Genomic DNA, 24,049 nt, shown 5'->3' on the forward strand with positions numbered 1-24,049 from the left:
GTTACTGCAGGGTTTCCGTTCCCAGCACTCACAGCCAATACAATCTTACTTCAACTTTCGCAACTATTAATGCTTTGTTTAAAGCTTCAGCAACTGGAATCAGGTGATCACTGCTGAATCTCAGCTTTCGCTTAAACAGATAAAGAAAATGGGAAGCTTCTCACCATCAGAGAAAAGCCTGATAAGATGAATTCCCTAAGGTCAAAAGTCATGATGATAAACAAAAAGAAAATATCTCTAGTTAGAATAGTGTGATTTTTAAAGCACACATGATATTTTTGAGGGGTCTTCTTCACTGTCTGATTGTATTCCTGGAGGAGTACTTGGTGGAAAGATGGGACTAACTTTAAAAAAGGAAGCATTCGTTACCCAAAAGTTAGCACAAAAGGTGGCAGGAACACATTTACATCAGCTGGGAAAGGAAGAAGCCAAGGCACTGCACAGACTACACAAAATGAAGAAAAACCCATTACAAGGAGGTAGGGGAAAGCAGGGGGGAGATTTTTTGCTTTCCTTCCTCTTGATCATCCTGTCCTTTACAAGAACCCTCTAAATCTGGCTCTTTCTGAATGCCACTTTCACCTCCCTCTTTCAAGGCAAGATGCCCTCAACCCTGTGAGTTCAGCTATACAAGCTGGAGACAAAAGGGGAAACTAAACACACAATAAAAACATGAGGATTGGCTAAACAAGGATTCACAAAGTAAGTATCACAAAGGCAAGGTTGGTTAGCACTCAAGCTACCAGGCTAGAGGTTAGCCTTGCATCCCCTCGGGGGGAGAGGGAGGGAGTGTGATTTTCTAACTCCACAGCATGAGAGTTTCCTAAGTGAGCCAGGGGATTTACCCCCTTACTTTCAATAGGCTGTGTGGCTTAGTATCTCAGCCAGCTTGGGTCAGCTTCTCATCTAGGTGAGGTCCAGGTAGATCTAATTCAGTCTTAGGTGAGAGTGAAGCCTTCAGCTCTGTGCTTTGTGTGCTCCTGTCACGCTGGAAGGTCGGCCCCAGTGCTCCCCTGCAGCATCCCCACCACTGGGTCCCCAGCCCACAGTCCCACCACCATCTGTGTTTATCTTGGGGACTGCAAGTTAGATATAGATGTGACTCAAGCTACCTCCAGCAGTGAGGATGGAGGGGATGAGCACGCATACACTGCTCCTAGGCTCTTCTTCTTCAGCTCCCACTATTAGCCAGAGTTGGTGGCATGGCACTGGCTGCACAGACCCATGCAGGACATCCCTGTGCCCGGCACTGTGGCCTGAGGACCATCAGCTGTGAGATCTTTGATGCTGCTCCATGTCCTGGAGAGGGTTATGCTGATTTAACCTTAAAGAAAAGCCATCCAATGTTTGTCAGCTAACATGTCATGAGGGACAGAAACAACCACCTGTGAGCATATTAAAAAATAAAACCAATCCCAAAACCTTCTCAGTGATTAATAATCACATACCTGGAAAAAGAAATTTAAAATAATATCCTTTTAGCAGCCCAGTCTGCCCAAAGCAACTCGATAGCCATATGGTACACCTATCACTACAACCAGCAGATCCAGATAACGGTGAGGGACTGACTTGAGGGTGGGAAGCAGGCCTTCCCTGTCACTTGTAATCTCCTCACATCCAGAGGCATCTTAAGTCCTTTCTAAACATGTTGATACTGCCTGAAATTCACCAAAAAACCCCCCAAGCCTTTGTTTGTGTTAACAGGATGAGAAAGTGCAAGGCTTCCTGTTACGTGGGTGTGACAGCTACAGATAAGCAGAGACCTCTGGACAGGAAATCCGCCCAACTTCTGCAGTGTGACTCGCCTGAAGCTTAGGAGTTCTTTTTAGACTGAAGCGCCAACAGAATGAGACGGTGCTGTCCAGAAAATGGGGGACACACTGGAGAAGAGCTCTGAGGAGCCCGAGATCTCTTTGGACAATGAGTGTTCAACAAAAATGGGGGACGTGGTGGAAGTCTCAAGTGATGAGAAGGTCAAGTTTGATGATACGGGTCTCTCTCTGGTGCTCCAGAATGGCCTGGAGAACCTTCGGCTTGAAAATTCCCTTACAGATGTCATCCTGTGTGTGGACAGCAGGGAATTCTCCTGTCACCGAGTGGTCCTTGCTGCAGCAAGCAATTATTTCAGGTAAGGCATGTAAGAAACAAAACCAATAAACTCACTTTGCTTCTTAAGCTTGAACTGTAGATCTCCAAGGTGTGTAAACTGGGTGCTAAACTCCGCAAATTTGCAGTGAGCCTGTAACTTCTGACACCTTTGAGCTTTTTTTTTTTTTTTTTTTTTAAGTTGGAGACTTAAATAAGGCAGGTGCCAGGTTGTGGATTTGCCGGAGTTCTGATACCCAGCACTCAGCAAGTCCGCTGGAGGCATGCAAAGAAACGGAGGACGGTTGGCAGACAAGTGGATGAGAAAATGGTGTTTTAACCAAGTAGCTGTAGCCCCTTGCATCATCTCTTTGGGATTCATAAAAAGAGGAATATTCATTCAGATCACACGTTTTGTGTTTTCTTTTATATTGAGATAGGAGTGGGTTTGTGGAACTTGATAATTTTTCCCATTAATGTTCTGCGGTAAAAATATATATTGCGTACAATTGTTGAGGAGGAACGAGAAGGAATTTTCTGTCTTTCACAGGGTTATCAAAACTCAACTGAAATGGGAAATATCTCCTTGAAAGCAATTTTACCATTTCACCCCCCTCTATTTGGTCCTCTCAAATTTTTCTTTCTTTCAGTACTATAATAGATGGTCTATCTGAGACTACTGGCCAGCAAGAACAAATTTTAGAAACACAGAGGAACGCAGTATCAGTTTTAACACAGATTTTCCATTATCATTTAGACAATCACATTTGCATGGCTGGGATTTTTTTTCTTTCTTTTTTTTTTTTTTCTGCTAAAGTGGTCAGATGACTGAATAGCTACAGAGGAAACATGAGAAAAAAGAACCTGTGACCACTTGTGACATGAGCAGAAAGCTCATTTTAATAGAGTCTAGTAAACTTTCCTGGTGGTGCCTGGAAGAACAGTTCTGCTTTTATCATCTCATAACAGAGATTGTGTCTGTGAATATAGGGAGGTAGGTATTATTTTTACAGATAGACTATATATGTCGCGTACGTGAAAATGTGCAACTAAAAGCAGAGATGCCCAAATATTTCTTACCAGCATTGTGTGCAGGAAGGAGAGCAGGTGCACAAATTAAAATCAGAATTACCATAATGATACTCTGGCAAAAAGCATTCCTCTCCCGCTATGAGGAAAGGTGCTGCAACTGGAAGGGACTTCAACAGTTAAAACTAGGCAATACAGTTTTCCGATAACTACTGTTGGTCGGTTTTCCATTGAGCCCTGAGCTACAGCCTGTCCCACTGAAGGAAGGGGGATTCCTGGCTGGAGGTCATCTCATCCCAAGGTGATTGCACACATGTGTAGGGTTTGCCCCCCGTGGGCACTTGCATTTGGCCTGACTTCCCACGGAGTTAAGATTTATTATATCACACCGTCTGCCTGTCTGTCAGCGCCTCTTGTCGTGACTCTTTGGGTCAGTTTCAATCACGTTTGGCAGAGGGTGGAAATCTCAAAACTGAAGTTCCTACAAGTTTGATGGAAATCAGTAGCTAGGTGGAGGAGAGATGCCGGGACTGGGACCCAGCGGCGCCCAGCTGGGCAATGAGCACCGCGTCCTGGCCAGCCCACGCAGGCAGTGCCCAGGACCAGCCCCAGCACCCACTGCCCTTGCTCGGCCGGGCACGGGCGGCCAGCACAGAGCTGAGTGTCCTGAGAGGGAACGGCGAAATGTGTGTGAGAGGAATAACGAGGGAGAATGGAGGGCTCGGGAAGGGGAAGCTGAGGTTACTGTGAAGAGGGAAAGGAGGACACAAGTCTGCAGGGAACTGAGCTTCACTAGTTCTGCTACTCACAAGGCGGCTTGTTTCATCTTGTCATAATTCACTAGCAGCTGCATGGGCCCAAAGAAAGAAGAAATTCTTAAATCACATTATTCCTGGGAGTACTTTCCATGCTATTAAAGGGCCTCTAACATGCATGCACAGGAGCAAAGCAAAGACACCCTGTGAGTCATGGGCTTCATTCCCCTGCAACAGCATGTTACATAACCCCCTTCCTGAACGTTGGGTGCCACAATGCAAGCAATTTGTAGCAGCTGACTTAAACACAGTTAAGAAAAGTTAACAACTTCTAGTCCTTCCTTCAGCACTTACTGAGAGTAGATAGACTACTGATAGACTTCTGACACGTCCTGCATCTATAGACACAAAAGCATTAACTCTCCATTTTCCCAGAGAAAGGTAACAAAGCAGAGAAGAGAAATACAAGCTACTGCTGGAGCAGTAGTTCTTTACTCCTGCACTGCCCAAGGTAGTGGGAGAATGGGGCTGGGACAGGTTGAAGCAATATTTTCCAGAGCATCCTTAAACTCCAGCACGGTTGTTTGAAGTCAGGTTCATAATTCCAAGCACAAGCACCCCAGTGTGGGTGGGTGTTTAAAAAGTGCTTCACAGGCTGCAACCCCTTATTTATTTCACTGAGATTTCTCCTTGTTTTTTTCTAAATTTACCCATTTTTAGGTATCTAAATTTGGCCCTGGATCCTCGCTTCAGATGTGCATTTCTTAGACTAAATGTAGGTTCAAAGGCTCAGTTTAGAATTACACAGGGACAGGAACCAGGGAAACAGACAATGAAATTAGTTGCCATATCTGAAGGATTTAGAGCCCCAGAGAAAATAATCACACACCTATCTGGGTAAGTACAGAAATGTTTGGGAGCAGCATTTTGATCCCCAGGAGAGAAGCTTTGCCTGATCAGTCCTGAGTGGTGTCAGGGTGTTCCCTCCGGTCAGCACGCAAGGTGGGAATGAGGTCTGCTCCATCTGAGCAGAAGGAAGGCCACTACAGGAGCCAGCTCTCCCGGACAGTGATGCTCTATTCAGCCCTGCCACCCTCTAGAGAGGAGTACTGGTGGGAGAACACGGTGCCTTAGATGTGTGATCTCTGCAGGTTGCAGCCATGTTACATGAATCTGTATCCTACGAGTCTGGGAGTGGATGGCAGCTCTAACGCGATTTCACAGATTAGGAGACAGATAGGAGAAAGCACTTTGACAAGATCCCTGGGCAAAGCCTCCACCAGAATCCCGAGGCTGGTTTCTGAGCAGCCTTGCAGTGGTGTAAGCCTGTGCACCTCTAAGTGACCTCCATCAAACACTCCGGCTTTGCGGGACGGAAGTGAGAGCTCTCACCTCCCCGACAGGGATGGCTAAATACAAGACTGGAGTCACCAGTTTAAGAGATAAAAGGAACAAGAGCAGACGACACCTGCATCTTACAACGGCCTATTTCTCATTCAGATGAAGCATTCGGCACCTATCCATCCCGTGCAATTGGAACCGGTTGTTTTGTACAAACCTCCCTCCCCGTGTTGAAACCCCATTCCCAGGGAGAAGTGGGGACTGTTGTTTCCAAATGGCCACCTGCCTGCATGCCCCAGACATACAACAATCAACACTGCCAAAAGGGAGAAAAGCTAAGGAGAATCCCAGCCTTGTGCTTGCTGAATTTAAGGAGCATTTTGTCTTAATGCCTTTAAAATACTCTGGTTTCAGTGGCAGCAGAAACTGGACCATGGAGCAGAGTAGTGAATCAAAAACCTCTAACAAGCTGAGATGAGTGAAGGGAAAATGAGAATTTTGGCTGAACGTATTTTCTGACAAGTAACTTCTCTGCCCAATTTTCCTGCTCAAAAGGTAGCTGTCTTTATCCAAAGGGCAGTTTTATAGACTGAGATAACTAATACCAGATCATTCTTGCTATAAAATCTCTGCTGAGGCAAGGAACAGGTAGCTCAGAGCAACAAGCAGCTGGTATCTTCCATCCATTTGCCATTCACCATGCCTAACTGCTTTGCAATAAAAACTGTTTACATCTTGGTTCCAATAGGATGTGTCAATCAGACAGCTTTATTCTGGCACCACTTTTACAAGAAAAGCATGGCCTAACTTCGGACCTCTAGCCACTTCCCAGGTTGCCCCGTCTTGTCAACATTGTACATGACTAATAAAGAAGCACTTGGTATGCAGGGTAAAGAGTGCTTCTAATTACACTTTATATCTGCACATGTTTTTCACCAACGCAGTTACAAGTGGACTCTCATACTCCTAATGTGTTGAGCTACATTCCAAATGATGTGAAATCTCGCTCTCTGAATGCAGTGAACAAGACGGGACTGATGAAACTTCTAGATAAAAGCATTGGAAGAAATACTTAAAACTATGAAATGAAAATGCAGATGAAGATGCATGTGTTTGCCTTCCAGCTATCACAATGCAAAGTGGGTCTAAATAGCTCTCAGAGAAATTTCTGATTTATATCCCACATGAAATACCTGACTGGTGCCAAAGGTGTGTGTGGCGGTTGCCTTTCACGTGCAGTATTATCCACCAAAGAAGAGGTGGTATCAACATGCATGAAATCACTGCACTTTCTGGCTAACAGTGGTTCCAATTCATTATCCAAGTACTTCTCCAGCCAAGAGGTACCAACTCTACAATGCTACCAGAAGCTCCCAAAATTTAGCACAGGAGAAGTCAGCCTCTTAATTAGAAGGAAATCCATAAGTCGTTCTCTCCTGGCCCATCCCTTGTATTAATGGGGTCAAAGATATGTTGGGAAGCTTAGAGGGGAAGCTATCAGACATGTGGATTTGGTCTGGCCCTTAGGGTTCAGTCTAAGCAGCGTTCCACAGCTCGGAAGCACAGGGGCATTGACCTTGCCGAGGGTTATAAAGTACATGTGCTGAGTGTTAACGAGGTAGGAGAATGCCTGTGGTTTGGAGGTTTGGGCTTAATGAACTGGGCCTGTACTAGAAACAGAAAGAGTAAGAGTCTGTAAGAGGCCACACCACAACGGCTCTACAGCATCAGTCCAGACACAGAGCACCCCTCAGGGAAGGTCCCAGCTGCCTTTTGCTGCCGTGGAGCTCCAGGTCTACTGTAAAGTCCAGCTCTAGGGTATCCATCACATGCTTCATGCCTTATCAAACCCATGAGTAAAGACGTATGGAAGCAACAGAAGGATTTTCCTTGTTACTTTGCTACAGGACTAATTGCATAAAGTATGAAGCAATCGGCGTATTATGTGTTGAAATCTATATAACCAAATGTTTTCAGAATGCCTCATCCTGGCTGGGATGCAGTAAAAGATAAATATCTTTCTTTTCAGGGCCATGTTCTGCAATGATTTAAGAGAGAAATATGAAGAGAAGATCATACTTAAAGGAGTTGATGCAGAAACCATGAATATACTCTTGGACTACACCTACACCAGCAAGATGCTCATTACAAAGCAAAATGTACAGAAAGTGTTGGAAGCTGCCAGCCTCTTTCAGGTACAGATAACTCAAATGCACTGATCCAATCTTCTTGCTCTGGCAACACCATGTCTTCCCCTGGTTAACACACTGGTTCTGGAAGCATTTTGCTTCATATTTCCTTACCCTGTGGTAAAAAAAGGCAGTTGCAGCCAGGTACTGGAATGCTGCTGTGCTGGGTGCTGTGCAAACAGGCAAACAGCCGGGCTCTGCCTCCACGAGCTGCTCCCGTGTGCCGCCGGCCGGGCAGCAGGGTTGTGCTGCTGGGACACTGCTCCCCAAGGTTCGGGTCAGCCTGCGAAGGCCGGCCACCCTCCAGCCCCAAAGAGTTAGTGGGCAGTGGCTGGCGTGGCTGGCCAGAGCAGGGAGCTGACTTTGTCTCTGCCTCTCCGTTGCCTTGAGGCTCACCAGCCAAAGTTAGCATCCTCCTTTGTCAGACTCTTGAGGTAAAGGGGTTTAGTCATGACTGGGACTTGTGGGAAGTCGGACTTGAGCGGAGTTACTCAGCCTTTGGTGCATGAGGTATTCACGTGTCCTGTAAATCACCTGTGAGGTCTACCAAATTGGAGGCCCTGGTACCAAGCTGCAAATTGCTAACAAATTGCAACCAGTGTAACCTGCCAAGTGCCGATGTGTGTATGTGTGTCCAGCCTTTTCGTTAAGGAAGGCAAGAAACACCTGACTCCAGAATCTGTGTGGTTCATTATGGACTTCAAATTCTTGGATTCTACATGGGAGGTTTTGCTCTGAAATGAACCTGTGGCCTCTGGGGTAATGAAAGCTGGTACTTGCCATGGGGAGAGAAGGGAAAGTTGTCACAAAGGGTGCCCGAAGGTAACTCAGAAAAGGTGGTGTAGCTTTAATGTCGCCTGGGGCTGGAGTGCAGTAACTTACCGACATTTCCAGCAGACCAATACTGCAGACGGTAGCACTCAAAGGTTACTTTTGGTTCATTTTTCTGGACACTTTTCTATGCTCTTTTTGTTTTCTTCTGAACCTTTTTTTCCTTATGATCATTCCTCAGGTGTTTTTTTCTGAAACCATCAAAAGAATAAACTTTTGCTTTTGCCTTTCTCTTCCCTATTTTTCATTAAAATTAAGGTTAAATTTGATTCCCAAGGCTGGTGCTTTAAGAAAACTATCAAACACTGTTAGAGTAATAGTAAAATCATGAGGGTGCCATGAGCAAGAATAGTAAGGTACAAAAATGCAGAAAACCAGGAATATTCAACTAAAATTAGTGATCCCAGTCCTACTGCAACCGTCTTGGGTAATATCAAGATTTATAAGGCCTTAAAGCCTCACATTTTACATGGGTGAGGTTTTTCGCTGAAAACATGTTTTGTGTAAAAAAGATTTAGTAACTACTAGCATTCTGCCAGCTTCTCTCTGCTATTTATGCCAAAGAACAAACCGAAACATTTGAAAGGGCCACATGTTTCATTTCAATATATCAATGGCTGAAAAGATTAATTCTACAATTTATTGTAGCATTTTTGTTTGGGAAATCCTTTCCTTTCCAATTAATGCCATGTGAGAAAACCAAATTCCAAACAGAACTTTTTTATCTGACTAGCAACAATTTTTGGCAGTGCCTCTTTTCAATCTCTCAGACTTGACAAAGAACCAAAAAAGAAATAACTTGAACAGTTCTAGATATTCCAACATAGATACTCCACTTTTCTCTAGAAACTAATGTTGAACAAGTTTTACATAATTATGCTTTTCCTTGGTCCCTTCCAATAAGTTTTGACCAAATGCAGCCAAAACTGACAGCAGGAAGAGGTGTAAGGCTGTTGAGAGGGAGCAGAAGTCCCTGCCGCAGTATGCTCTGTGCACAGAGAATTTCCTGTGGGGGAAGCAGGTGAAGGGTTTGGAACAGGGAGCTGGTGAACAGCTAAGCCTCACCCTGGAGTGACCCAGACAAATTTTTTCCACCTACAGCACAGTTGCAACATGAGTTCAGTAGTCACCCCCTCTGTCTGGGCTGGCGGCCGCCCAGCCACCGCGCTCGCAAGGCTGGGGCCCACCCTGGATCCAGCCCAGCACCCTCTGCCACCCGCGCTGCCTGGGGAGCAGCCCATCCTTTCACCTCTTGGTAGGGCCAGGGTCTCAGCTGCTTCTTGGGGCTTTGGCAGAGAGCTCTGCTCCCCCTGTGGTAATCCAACAAAAACCTTCAGACCTGTCTACACCCCTCCTGCCCCCCCAGGAACCTCTGTATTACCCCACTCTCTCAGCATGGCTTGGGTGAGGGGCCACGTCAGCTGCTTTAGTGGAAGCAAAGAGGTGTTGGGAGGGAAGCAAGCTCCTGAGCAGATGTAAAAGAAGTAATATTGTCCCCAAGGGCTGTGATGACCACTGCCATGGAGATGCCAGCGGCAGTGAGAACAGCAGAGGATGCCCCCAAGCTGCCTCCCTCTGACTGCTCTAAGGAGAGCAGGGCTGCTCTGCCCCCAGGGCACGGCTGAAGCACCACCCGCCCCATGGCCTTGCTGACTCCCAAAGCACCTCTCACCCGTATGTCAATCCACTTTTCGTGAGCAAGCCACTGTAAGGAAAATACCTTGCCAATTATCTGAAAACCATCCTGTAGCCATTTAGCATCAAGGAGCCGGGGTGGCCGTCGCAGGACAGTGCGAGTCACACAGCAGCCACTGTGCAGTGCCAGCCGCGCCAGCCAAGGAGGCACGATTTGCTAATGAAGGGCTTTGAGCAGCTCCAGCCGGAGATCAGTTTGCAGGCTCTGAAAGCTGTCAGCTCCCCGGAGATCCACCCCATGAGGGTCGCTGTGGGGCTGCCGTGGGGCTCCTGTGGGACACGGGTGTTACAGCTGAGCCGGGAACCGGTGCCCCCGTGGCCGCAGGCAGGGCGGGTGGCCAAGGGCTGCGCGGCTGCAGGGCGCAGGATCTGACCCTGAAGTGTGCTGCGTACAGAGAGGGGTTATGAACAAGAGCCCTTTCAACAGCCATACCCTTCCCTTTCTGGGGGTTATAGCAGGAGGCAGGGCTGCTGGCACTGCTTACAGTAGGCAGGTGAATCAAAGCTGGGATAAGGAAGGACTTAAATGGGGAGAATAAATTTTATTATTCAGAGAGAAGGCCAAGTGGAGGCCAAGTAAGCATAGGGGATGTCTCTAGCAAGTAGCCTCAATTCAAGGGGGTATTAGGAGAAGGACTCAGTTCTTGAGGAAACTGCTCTGAGGAAACTGCTCCCAGGAAACAGAGCTTTCAAAACGCCTGAAGTGGCATTAGGAGGGGTACTGACAGCAGGGAAAGAAGAAAAGTTAGAGCTCTGCAAGACTAATCAGAGCAGATGAAGCAGAGGCTCGGGGGTGTCTTCCTTCTGGGTGCTCTCCTGAGTCACCTGCTCTCATGGGACTGACTGAAGCATGCCCAGCAAGTCTGGGGGAATTTTGGGGGGAGTTTTGTCTCTAAATGAAGGGAGTCATGGGGAGACAGCACATCATGGAGACGAGGAGCAGCAGGCAGGGAAAGTCCTGCCTTGATATGCTCCCGAGCAGTCTGACCTCTCTGGTTAAGCCCTCGACAGGGACCATTTCTCACACCCATATCTCACAGTTCTGCATCTGTCCGGCCACAAACACAGCCACCCAGCGTGACTAGTGGTGCCTGAATGGCCGTTAGACTGGTGTGCACCGCCTGGGAGAAAACCCTCCGGTGTCATCTCATGAGTATCACTCTTAACAAGCTATGTATAAATAATTAGAGCACTCTACAGTGGTTGGGCTGTAGGCTGGTGAGAATGTCGTTTTGGGGTCTATTCCCAGGCTTGTGGATGACTTGGTGAGTAGCCATGGCAAATCCCAGTTTTGTTATTTTGCATCTCATTACTGCCAACTTTTAAAGGGCTAATGCTTAACCTGCCTCAGGTCTGAGGACTACCCAGTGTTGACAAAGTCCTTTCAGATTCTCAGGGAAATTCACCAGTGAGTTCAAAGTGTCAGCCTTGTGCTAGCCCAGAGAACAGGCAACGTGAGCATGGCAGGCATCGAGGCACCACCGAGCTCTGTTGAGGTGCCACAGCATGCCACTGACATATTTATATCACAACAGCGGCAATATAATCTGAGACCTTGTGTACTCTTGTTCATCAGTCTGTTGCATTTCTCTAAACTCTTGACCACATCTAAATGTAAAACAGGAACCAGGTAGTCTGTATGCAGCGTCTGTGATCGCTCAGCTCTGGTAAACAGTCTAAATGTGTCAACATGACACCGCCGGGTCTGGAAGATTCTACCCTAATTACTGTAACAAATCTACATACTGCAGTGTTTAAAAATGTTTCGCTTCCTCTTCGCCCCTAAATTACTGTTGTGCAACCTTCCCCCGTGGGACAGAACGAGTTAAAATGGTTTGCTTACTGACACTGGACGGAAAAAGGACTCAAAAAGCATGGACGGAAATGCGCAGCATCAGTTCCAACCCATCTTACTGTATGTCACTGTTTATACTGCTCAGTGGCAAAACCAACGCGAAATACTGATGTCCCTATCCATATGCCCATGGTGAAGCACTGTAACTTATCAGTTCTACCCAAAACTGGTTCCCAATTCCTGAATAATCACCAGCAACCCAGCTCACTTTGTAGTTCATGGCAAATGCCCCGCAGACATCTGCGGTCCAGGATCTGCACATTTGGGGCCCTCAGGTGGGGCTACTGTGCAAAGGAAATTAGTAAGAGTAGTTGTGATGCCCTGTTGAACGCAAACCTGGGAAGTTCTTTGATTAAGCAGACTCTGTGTGTAAAATTCACATCTATGGGGTTTTTTAACTAATGGTGATGACAAGGAAAAGAAAGGTCACTAAAACCTCTGAAGGCCTCCCCCCGCCACAGAGACTTGCCAGACAACCCAGGCTGCCAGGCAACTCAAAGATTTGCTGATGGTCAGACTCTTCCTGCCACGTACCCCAGTACAGGACAGCATGCCCATACGCTCTGGGGGGCCACACTTTGGCCCAAACCTCTCAGACCTCAGCACTCATTTTCCACCACACTTGTAAGGCCGCAGACACATTCAGAGTTTGGATGGTGGGACCATAAACGCAGACAGTGGAGCCACCTGCACTCTGCAACCAGACTCCCTTCTAGTTGATCTGAGCTGACATGCAAGATGAAGCAAGGTAAGCACATCTGAAGCCTGAGCACCTTATCTGTGTTTGTGTAACTGTTGCTAGTGCTTTGAGATCTCACAGAGGGAAAGGGAATGGTAGGAAACCCTTTACTTTTGTGAAACAAATACAATTCATGACTGTCACAGGTATTCTGTGTCCTGCAAGAGGGGAAAGGATGCGGAGGGAGAAAACGCAATGCAATATGGATGCAGAGGGAATAAAAACACTGGGAGGAAGAAATTTTCATTTCAGACTGCAGATTCTGGGAGATACCTGTGCTCATGTGACTGACTCCTTGTCTCAGCCAGCTCTTTGGTTTGGACCCAGCCGCAAAGCTCCAAGCTCTCCTGTGATACAGTCATGCAAGTAACCGCTCTGCACCTGTACGTGCTTTTTCTGTCCACAGTTCCTTCGCATGGTAGATGCCTGTGCCAGTTTTCTCACCGAAGCCCTTCAGCCGGAGAACTGCGTTGGCATCCTGAGGCTGGCTGATGCCCACGCCCTGCACAGCCTGAAACAACAAGTGCAGAACTACATCATCCAGAACTTCACCCAGGTCCTGAACTACGAGGAGTTCCTGGAGCTGCCGGCCGACATTCTCTGCAGCACGCTGAAGAGTGATGACCTCTACGTCATGGAAGAGGCACAGGTGTTCGAAACTGTAATGAACTGGGTTCGTTACAAGGAGTCGGAAAGGTTTCCTCTCCTGCCGTACGTGCTGGAGAATGTCCGGCTGCCCCTCTTGGACCCCTGGTATTTTGTAGAGACTGTTGAAGCTGATCAACTCATTAGACAGTGTCCAGATGTCTTTCCTTTGCTCCAGGAAGCAAGAATGTATCATCTGTCAGGCAATGAGGTGAGTAAAAAAGGAAGGTATTTGCTGCTCTTTCTAAATGTCTCATGCTTCTGCTCAAAAATCCCATCGGAAGGAGCAGTACCATGAGGCAGAAAAAGGTACTCACACTGAAGTTTCACTAACTGGTGCTAGTGAAAAGTCAAGGTGAGCCTCACCAGTCATCCTGCTGATAAAAAGAGTTCAGAAGCTTTTGGTAGGTTGCTTTAAAACAGTGTATGGCTTCCTGTTTATGAACATCTGAGCTCGACCCTTCATACACACGCACTTGCGCAGCTAAACAAAGACCCCAGGTGACTTCTCTAGTAAAAAGACAGATGGTGTTACTCCTGACACCTCACCCTCTTAGCTATTATTTCAAGCCTAAGAAAGGATGAGTAATTTTCCCACTAAACTGTGCCACAATCTGTAATGACTCTTTCAAATCTGAATATATAACATCTCCATCTGTTACTTATGGGGGGAAATGTTTCAGAAAGAGAGAACCTCCTGTGAAGAAGATGGTCTCTTCCCAGAGGAGAGGTCTGCCTATCTTCCTCATTTGCAGAGGTCCCTGCACCCAGGGACAGGTTCATCCTGACATCCAGTCGAGTCCTGTCCTGCCTGCTCAAGGTAGGCTGTGGTGGATCTCCGGTTCTTCCATTGGCGTCCTCTTTGGAAAGTTAGGTATCAGTCACATCTCCTGGCCCAAAATATGGGGTAGAGGGGAGAGCAACCAGAGGTCAGATTTCACAACATGAGCAATGGTATATGAGTGTGTCAGGAAACATGTGTGCCTCCTCACTCCGAGAGTCAGAGGAAGGCAGGAGGCCTCAGGAGCATGTTGTGGATCCATCGCTAGCAGCGGATGTGTCACCGGCAGTTGCGGGGGGTCCAAGGGCTCTTTGTGCCGGTGACTGCGTAACACAGTACTCAACAAACTGGGGCAGTGCCAGCCAGTCTGGTGGGAACTCCTTGAGGAAGCCTTGCCCGACTCGGCAGTGCTGTCAGGTCCATGTGGGGTAGATAAAGGGAGTGTTGCTCAGGGTTGAACACTCATTACACTCAGCTTCAAAGGGGCAGCCGTCAGAGGCAGCTCTGCCGGCGATCCTCCCTGGGGCTGACGCCTGGCAATGGTGATAGACAGGTTAAAAACAGAATTCTGAAAGCTTGCAAGTTCTGGGACAGATGTTTTTTTAAAAAATGACTAATAATTTTCTAAGCGTAGAGAAAATAAAAATTTATGTCTGTGTAAATAACATTTTTAATATAGATAAAATACACCCATTTATAGAAACATGTTAAAAGTAGAAAGAGAAGCAAAACTGCAAGCAAGCTGCCTACTGTCACAGCACTTAACCTGTGGGGCCACGGACTGCTTTTTTGGGGCATGCAGAAGGTAACAAGTGCAATTACTGCAGAGGAGTGCAGACTTCTCCCAGCAGACTTTGAGGGTCTGCAAACTGGCAAATGCCCTGTGATACAGCATAAGCAGAGGAACAACTTTATGCACTCCCCACACCTTTTACACTGCATTTCTTCCAGTATGAAAAATTTGGGGGTGGGGGAAGATAAAGACGACTATTTCTTCTACCCTTCAGCATAGAGCCAGCATCCCTTGGGACACTAATGTTCTCATTTCCACTTGCTTGCAAGTATTTCCTCCAAGCAGAACACAAGTTTCCAAGCACCCCCTGCATTCTTTGCTCCTGGTGAACATCTACCCGGGAAGTGACTTTTTCCAGTGTCCCTGAAACAAAGACCCGGTCCATAAACTGAGCCAACAGGCAGTAAATTAGAGCTAACCACGTTTCAGAGCCTGGTGTTGGCTTTAAGTAAATTTCTGATTTTGGCTTAAAATTAAAGCTTAGAAAGAAAGAAAGAAAAAAAAAAACAGCTGAGAATTGTTATTGCTTTGACACTTCAACATATCTCTTCAGGACAAATAACGAGAGCATTTATTTTCCTGCTAGCACTAACAGCAGTCTTGCTCTCTTCAAGCTCCCCAGGGCATACACAAACCTTGGAGCCATCCTACATTGCCCTCACTCTGTCAGCCCAAATAAATGCTGTCCTTTTTAGCTGCCTCACATGCACTCAGCCTTGTCACTAGCACTCACCTTCACAGCTCTTGGTGCCACCCTGGGAATTCCCAAGAGGATCCTAGCAGGTAGGCAAAAGCAACTAAGCTCAGTGTTGGAGAAATCCTGCTGAAAGGATACAGGAACCTCTACTGAATACTTCTAGCATGATTTCCAGGCTTTCAACTTAGAGAATGTTTGATAATTGATTCAGATGATGTAAGCCAGTTGTGATTTGCAAAACAAGTAATCAGAAAAAAGGTCACCAGACCTTTCTGTAATTGTAGGTTTAAGTGCCCTGTGTACTCACTCTGTCTTGCTTGCATTTAGATTATTACAGAAAGAACCAAGCCCCGGATGCACGAGTTCCAGTCTGAGGTGTTTATGATCATAGGGGGATGTACAAAAGATGAGAAGTTTGTAGCAGAAGTGACCTGCCTGGATCCTTTGAGGCGAAGCCGCCTGGAAGTAGCAAAATTACCAATCACAGAGCAGGAGACGGAGAATGAGAATAAAAAATGGGTGGAGTTTGCATGCATTACGCTAAAAAATGAAGTCTACATATCGGGTAAGGAACAAGACATAGGGAGAGGAAGAGGGGAGCAGAGGGTTCTCACAGTTACTTCCAGCTTTTATCGTGAGCATGTTTAAGGCAGCTTTAGGAGAATTAAGCACTACAGGTATTTCTAATGCTTTGGCTTTGAACAGGCTCCAGAGAAGCTCTGGATGTGTGAGGACACTGCCTAGCCTTGGTTTTAGCACAGGATTCCTTTTCAAACAGTATTGATCTATATGCATGGCTACTGGTGTGCAGCACCCTAAACCGCCAGTGACTGCGGTCACGGAAGGGCCCCTGAGAACACTTTGCCAAACATAAAATGAAGAATAATTGCTCCAGCATCTTCTTGTAAAAAGTCCACTTGCAGCTCCACATGCAAAAGCAAAATCCTGCCAGAATCTGACTCATTCTTCAATAATCAGTCAAGAACCTGCAGGGAAGTGTCACCACTGTTTGGCTGCTACCTGAAAACTGCACTTTCAGGAGCACTTCAGCAGCCATCAGACGGGACTCTAGAAGTGCCCACTTGCAAACGGCAACATTAGCTGCCAAAGCCAGATGAAACCCAGTGGTCCAGACACACAGCATGGGCCTGAACGTCCCATTTGCAGGCCCTCATCCTGAGAGCCTCAGGAGACATCCAACTTTCCACACAAATACAGTTGAGCTCCATGTAGGTGTTTGATCCTGAAGCTACAGAGTTTTTACTTTGACAATCAAAAAGGTTAAACTCAATCTTGCTAGTCAGTTTGACAGCTGGTTTTGATGGCCTATCAAAACCAAGTTTGATGATCCCGTTCTGCTTTCCAGAGGAAAAGTGATAGCAAACTTTTAAACACTGTCATGTTACCAGCCACAATAGAGAGCAGTGACTTAATGGGTGGGATATTTTTTACTGCAAAATCATCCACCAAACTCTATGCTCACTTAAAACAGGAGAGTAGAAAGGAGAAGGCAGGTCTAAAGTGTGAATGCTTTGCTTAAGTATGAATAGTGGTAAAGTGCCTTTACTCAAATATCTTCCATTGTATCCTTTCTTTTGGGAATCCACATATTTTTATTACCTCATTCCAATTTAAAGTTCATTAAATCTTTATCTTGGGATAAGAATTAGATTATTCCTTCCCTAGTTACAGATAAAGGAGGTTTTTCCTTTCAACCCACCATAGAGAGTTTCTTTTTACTCTGGCAGCAGACCCTCTGTTAAAAGCTGGCTTTTAAACATCCCGATTAGGGAACATCCCTCATACCTCCACACCCTTGAGTTGAGAGGTCTCTTTTCCATTTGCCTTTCCTCTTTTACCCTTCCTCTTTTTCAAGGTCACAGTCTTTTTGCTTCCTTTTATTCCTGACATCTTTTCCAGTGTCTTTTCACTGCTTTTTTTTTATGCTCTATCCAGGCTACCTCCAGGCTCGGCTAACACCTTCTCTGCTATGGTGAGTCTAGACTGGCTTTTCTCTTGCTGCTATTCTCACAGGTTCTCTTTCTTCTTTCTCTGCTTAATTTCCAATATTTGACTCTCTCTCTTCATTCCCTCTTAGCCTCCTCCTATCTCCTTTTCATCCTTCCCACTCAAATAAAAGGCTGAGTGGACCAAAGTCATTAGTAGTTTCTTTTCGGCTAAACCAAATCATTAGTGTCTCCATCCCAATTAAACATCTGCCTCCTCCTGTGTGTCCCTCTACTCGTTTTCTCTCTTTTAGCTCCTGTGACTTGGTTCTTTTCTAACTTGACTTGCATCACCTTCCATGTGCTCATTTTCCTCGGTATCTTTGTACAGTCTGTAGTCTTCCCTGCTCTTTTAGCATCTGAACAATTGGAAAGTCCTTTGCACAAGGTTATGACTACTTTTAGATCCCCATTTCCCCAAACAGTTTAAATGCTCTGACTGGATGGACTAAAACACTACACTTGTAGTGTAACTAAAAATGACGTGAATTATCACTCATCATTCTGTTACTTTTACTAATTTAGTTACAATTTTTCCTCAAATTAGAAGAACTGTGGTCTAGAGAAAGAAGAGAAACAAAACAAACCTCCAGTTCTCTCAAAAATCTCTCCCTGTTTCCCCGATGTGCAGCAAATCCACCCACCTGGTCCAGCTCAGGCTCCTACCAGAGTTTCAGCCTGTGCAGGAAAGAACAAGCTCATGTAAAAAGTAAATGTCGAGGGAGGGAAAGAGGAACACCTGCAGGCTCTCAGCCCCATTGTAACCATGAATGCTGCATTCAGGCCCTTCAGCCACTTCAGCTATTAGAGTGCAAATAAAATTCAACACATACATGTGAAAAATACTGACACAAAAGCATTACAAACGACTCTTTCTAGCATGCTAATTATCTCCTATTCAATCTGCTATTTGGCGCTGAGATGAGCTCCATCAGTTTGCAGCGATCTGTCTGTGGTACAGAATACCAATGAAGGCAGACACTTTCTCAATGGAATATGAATTCTCTTTTCAGTATATTCACCAGTGAAGCAAATGTTTAATCATGTTGCAGATGACGGAACAAGCTACTCAGTCTGTAAATGTGGTTTTAGGCTTAACTAGATCCATTCGTATTGCAGTTACACCAAAAATTATATGCAAACAAAAGTGCTTGTTTTAAACACTGCTCTCCAATTTAGCATGAGTAAAGATTCGCTTGCAACTCAGCTCTAGAATGAGTTTGCAGGGTCCAATTCTGATCTTCAATCTATAAATATGAAGCAAATGCAAGTCAGTAGAAAAAGAGACCAGAAGGAGAGGCACAAAAATGAGATCCCAGCCACATGGTCCCAAGGTTGAACAGTAAAACTTGTAACATGTCATGCAGGACTACTGTTGATGGGAGTTCAGAGTCAGGTCTTTTGTTTTACGATGTAAACCACTAGGCTGGCTGACTGGATCTACCCTGCACAAACTGGCAGCTCAGTTCCCCAGTGCAGGCCTGTCTTCCAGGGATTTGGCACTAACCAGCTGTAGCATCCTCCGCTACCTTATTTAAATCACGTTTGTTTATTTGTCACTTTGCAGCATTCTGCAAAGCCCTGGTGGTGCACAAAAATCTCCTGCATATCACCATGCTCTGTGTGGTTGGTCATTCATTAGATATTAAAATAAAAGGGGTTGTGGTGTGGTAAAGTGAGGAACAGTGATTTATCTTTACTGAATATTTGGTTGTAGAAATTGTTCAGAGTTTCCTTCACTATTAAGTAAACTAAATGCAGAAATTTTCTCCTGGTATAACAGGGCTAGGCCATTGGTGTAGGTAATTAAGAAGCTTAAGTACCAGTGATTTATTTTCTATTGTAAGAGAACATTTATAAATTTAAACATATTGGAGATTTTGAGTAAATACAAGCTATGCTATCATATTTACATGTGTCATGTACGCTGCAGGTGGCAAAGAAACAAAGCATGATGTCTGGAAATACAACGCCTCCATCAACAAATGGATACAAATTGAGTATCTAAATATTGGGCGATGGAGGCATAAAATGGCTGTGTTGGGTGGCAAAGTATATGCTATTGGTGGGTTTGATGGCATGCAGAGAATCAACAGCATGGAAGCATATGATCCCTTTCATAACTGCTGGTCAGAGGTAAGATGCCGCACCACATAACACTTCACTCATTTGGAACATTTTAATCAGAAAGTGCTAGGGCTTTGAATCATAAAAATGGACAGGACCTCTGGTCTCTATTTCTGGTCTGTAAAAATCCTAAATATTTTTTCTATAGAAATGTGTATCCTTCAGAAAGTAAAGGATTGCTTGTCACTCACTGCCAGTGAAACATTTAATACTAACCTTCCTTTTCTTAGTTGGCGTTTAAAGCTGTTAGTCCATAAATCCGTGAGAAAGAGCATAATATACATGAACTAGAGCACAAGCTGAAAACTACTGCTCTGATACGTAATATATATATGTAATGTGTATATCAACCTGTGCATTATATATGGTATGGGTTATACATTTAAGTTGAACATACTGGCTTCAAGGTAAACAGGATGGAAAAAACCCTAATTCTACTAACTGTACTTCAAGCAATGAGAGGAGAGTATTAGGCAGCCAATTAATCCATGAAACTAATGAGATTGTGCATCACAATGGCAGATACAAACCCTAGCTCTTAGATGAGACAAAACAGTGCAGAGGAATCTAGCAGTCACAGCTGCCAGTAAGAAGATCGGTATGAACAAGAAGTTTTTTGTGGGTTTTTGGTGTACATAAGTATGTAAAGGAGATTTTGAGCATTTCTGACATTTCTTAGCATTCGGATTATTGATAAAGTAATTGTAATGATTGCATTTGAACAGAGCATATTTTTATTATGGGTTTTATGGTCTTAAGAAAAAGCTGAAACATACTTCTCCCTTATCCCTAGAAATGTCATCTTCTGAACCCTACTGATTATCTTAAAAGGGATGTCTGACTTAAAATTCAGCAGGCTTCCACTCTGTAGGCATCAGTCTAATTACTTCAGATGGTTACTAATGATTTTTTACGGTCACACAGGCTGCTCCCCTCATGGTCAATGTAAGCTCCTTTGCAGCAGCGAGCTACAAGAAGCAGCTCTATGTGATTGGGGGAGGGCCCAACGGGAAGCTGGCGACAGACAAGACTCAGTGCTACGACCCTGCGACCAACACGTGGAGCCTGAAAGCTGCCATGCCAGTAGAAGCCAAATGCATCAATGCTGCAAGTTTCCGTGATCACATTTATGTTGTGGGTAAGTAAAGCATTAACGGCCCTTCTCGTCTAGACAGAGCAGGGCTTGTTTCCATGTGTTACTTTTATTCACAAACTCTGCGGGGTATAATCAAATGGCCAGATGGCTCTTCCCATTGAGTTTTGTGAGGGATGGGAATCCAGCACATTCACAAACAGTAGTGAAGAGTCACCAAGACAAACTCCCTGTTAGTGTGCTAGGTATCTTGGAAAGCTGGAGCTAACCTAGAGACAACTTAAAGCCATCCAAAGGTGGGTTCATAGTAGCAAGGGCATGACCTCATGGCTACATCATGTCCCCCTCTCCACGATCATTACACAGCCCACTGCATACAGGATTTATGTAGGGATATGAGTACTGGAAGCAGGTCATAGGAGCAGAGCCACAGATACCCAAAGACCTTGACCTCTTCACTAGATCATGCTTGGGGTTAATTCAGTCAGCTGCCAGAACTGGAAGCAAAGATGGAAGAACGAGAGTTTAATGGTGGTGAGCTGAACTGTGAGGGGAGGAAGGAGCCTGCACACATCTTCAGATGGTACTGGAAAAACCAAAAGAAGGAAAGAGGAACATTTGTTCCTCAGGAGCTCTGAATAGTTCCACCTCCCTCTTTCAGCCTTGGTGCAGAAAGTTTCTCACTTGCAGGATAATCAATATGGTACTGAGGGCTGGCATAGAGCCAGCATATCACCAAATAATAAATGTTGTTCTGAAGGGAGATTTATAATCTGCATGTGTGTGCATATATATTTGTTGCACCTCGTGTGTATGTAAACACCTCATGCTTCTCCTCAGCACAGAGATTGACCTCACCCTTTTGGTACGGGATGACAGACAGAAGGAGAAGGCATGACTTACGGGCTAGCTGATACAACTCCTGATAAAATTTGACATGATACTCCAGTTACATTCATTCAGCATCTTTCAGACAGGAACATCCACCAGTAAACCTATTGTTTACCTATCTGAAAAACAAGTCTAGTTCAATCAGATAGAAATCAGACCCACCTGAAGTTGAAAGGATAAGAGTATTTGGTTACTGCATCCAAAGCAATCAAATTACCCAGACCGATGAACTACCAAATGCCAGATGAATCACTATAACTAATAACAAGTATGTTTTCAGCCTGCTCCAACTGGCAAATAGAACTTGTTTAAGTCACCTCACAATGACTTGATCATCCCTCAAGTACTGGGCTAGTATTGTCAAAACCAGCATTTATTATAACTACAATAGATAAATGTTTACTTTGCCATCAGTTAGGATCCCAGGCATTGTTGCACCTCATCAATAAGACCACAGCTTCAAGGTTTCCCCAGCCCTATTCTATACAGCTGCTATAGAAGACACTGCAAATATATATAAATTCTATATAGACTATAGAAGTCCCTGCAAATTCCAGAATAAGAACCATTATCTCTTGGTACTCTCAGGAGGGAATATAATTTCATAGCCTTTCTTGAGTATTGAGGTATTGGCCATTTTTCGAGAGAAAAGGACCCTGCAAAATTGGAAAACGTGCAGAAAAGGTTTCAAGAATGACTGCAGGTTTAGGAAACACAGAGAAACTGAGGGTCGCTCTCTGCTTAGCATACCCATAAGAAGATTATTGGTTCAGTCTGACAACCCCCTGCCCCCTCAAATGAGGAGGGAGCTTTTGAAAACAGCCAGCTCCAGGCAGAAGGAGGTTTGATGGACAGATGGACACTGAAGTTAGAGGAGTCAGTGAAAAAAACATGTACCCATTTCCAGTAGTGATGGCTCGTCACACCCAGTCCTTCATGACCTAAGCTCTTTTAAACAGGATTGTATTTTTCTAAAGTTGTGTCCTTAGCTGAAGCAGCAGGTATGAGAAAGGTCTGTCGCTGGGCGCACTGTGGTCACACCGCACGACCACAGCAGTTTGTTCTGGCCTTAAATTCCACAGCCTTATGAACAATAAGTGGCCTTCTGCGGATCTGGCTTTCAAAACAATAAAGTATCCTGTGACCTTGTTTTTTTCTTAGCTTAGGGGCATAAATCATTCTTTCAAATGTCAGGAATGGAGCTTTGTTGAAGTGGGTGGTTTAATTAAAATCTCTTACAGGAATGGCCAGTGCAAACTGATATCCATTTCCTCTTCAGGTGGGGCAATGAAAGCACTCTACTCCTACAGCCCCCAGGAAGACACATGGTGCCTGGTGACTCAGTTTACCCATGAGAGAGCCAGTTGTGGGATTTCTCCTTGCAGCAACAAGCTGTTTATCACGGGGGGCCGAGATGAAAAGAACGAAGTGATTGCGACAGTGCTGTGCTGGGACCCTGAAACTCAGAAGCTGACAGAAGAGTGTGTCCTGCCTCGGGGGGTGTCTCATCACGGGAGCGTTACCCTCAGGAAGTCTTACACGCACATCCGTAAGATTGTGCCCGGGGCAGTTTCTGTCTGACCGTAGAACTGCAAAGAAACCCAATAGCTCCATGCGCCAGTGGCACAGACTGCAATGATGAAGTTTTTTAGCTGCAGGTAACAATGGATGGAAATATCACCACTGGGGTCCTCTGGGGAGTGTCTGTATATATGCTCAGTCCTTGCATTTCCTCTGTACAGTGCATCCTTAAGTTATCTTAATTCCTTCCCTCCACAGAAGAACAAAGGGACCAGCTGTAGTTTACTCCTGCCAACACAATACCTCAAATCAGGCAATGAAATGTGATGTGTAGGTGGGAAATTTACTTCCCAGCTGTATCTGCCCTGAAATGTGCTTGAACTGGCTCAGCCTGGTCCTGAAGTTTGTTCAACTATTTATTGTGTTAAACTGGATTTACAGCACCTACTAGTGAAAAATAGAAGATGCTTTTTTGGAGTGAAAGATTTGTAACTTTGGTGAAACATAATGTCATTTCCTCCAAAGCTGTATATTTTTTTTTTTTTCCAGTGGTTGGCATGTTAGATTAAGTTAAAACTGTTTTGTTGGTTTGTTTGCTTGAAGATACTTTGTCAGTTTTTCAGTTCTGTGTGACCAAAAACATCCATCTTGGTTTGCAAACCTTGCTGTCATTCCCAAGAAAGAGACTGAACAGGCTGCAAATATAAATGAACGCTAATCTGGTTCCACTCATCATTCATTGTAGCTGTTTTCTAATAAAGCAGACCAAAACCTAGTTTCCCTTTTGTTCTATTCCGGGCTGGTTCGCTGTTCAGCCCGAAGGGCTTTTTCCTCTCCCTGTCACGGAACAGAAGCGGAGTCGGGGGGTGGGGGGGTGGGGGGGTGTGCCGCGGCCGGTGGCACCCCCGCTGCCGTCCCCACGGGGTGGCAGTGCTCTCCCAGGAGTTTTCTCATGGGTTCTGGTTTCCAGGAATGC

General features: G+C 45.3%; 2 protein-coding genes across 4 annotated transcripts in view; one reads left to right on the forward strand and one right to left on the reverse strand.

Moving 5' to 3' along the window:
* The window catches only part of KLHL24 (kelch like family member 24), an 81,754-nt gene that overhangs the window by 35,980 nt on the left and 21,725 nt on the right, over nt 1-24,049 (reverse strand). The window lies entirely within an intron of this gene.
* On the forward strand, nt 1,772-23,848 carry KLHL6 (kelch like family member 6). 2 transcript variants are annotated; one of them, XM_033001638.2, is made up of 8 exons: nt 1,881-1,973; nt 2,053-2,128; nt 7,240-7,405; nt 12,926-13,375; nt 15,763-16,000; nt 19,375-19,577; nt 20,493-20,706; nt 22,832-23,848. In XM_033001638.2, exons 3-8 carry the CDS (start codon nt 7,244-7,246, stop codon nt 23,131-23,133), a joined length of 1,569 nt encoding a protein of 522 aa, XP_032857529.1. In that variant the 5' UTR covers nt 1,881-1,973; nt 2,053-2,128; nt 7,240-7,243; the 3' UTR covers nt 23,134-23,848. The 2 variants fall into 2 exon arrangements, with proteins under 2 accessions (XP_009965470.1, XP_032857529.1); XM_009967168.3 differs by having other exon boundaries at nt 1,772-2,128.

The sequence above is a fragment of the Tyto alba genome, unplaced genomic scaffold (assembly GCF_018691265.1).
Source record: "Tyto alba isolate M040663 unplaced genomic scaffold, T.alba_DEE_v4.0 Super-Scaffold_10, whole genome shotgun sequence".
NCBI classification, from domain to species: Eukaryota; Metazoa; Chordata; class Aves; order Strigiformes; family Tytonidae; genus Tyto; species Tyto alba.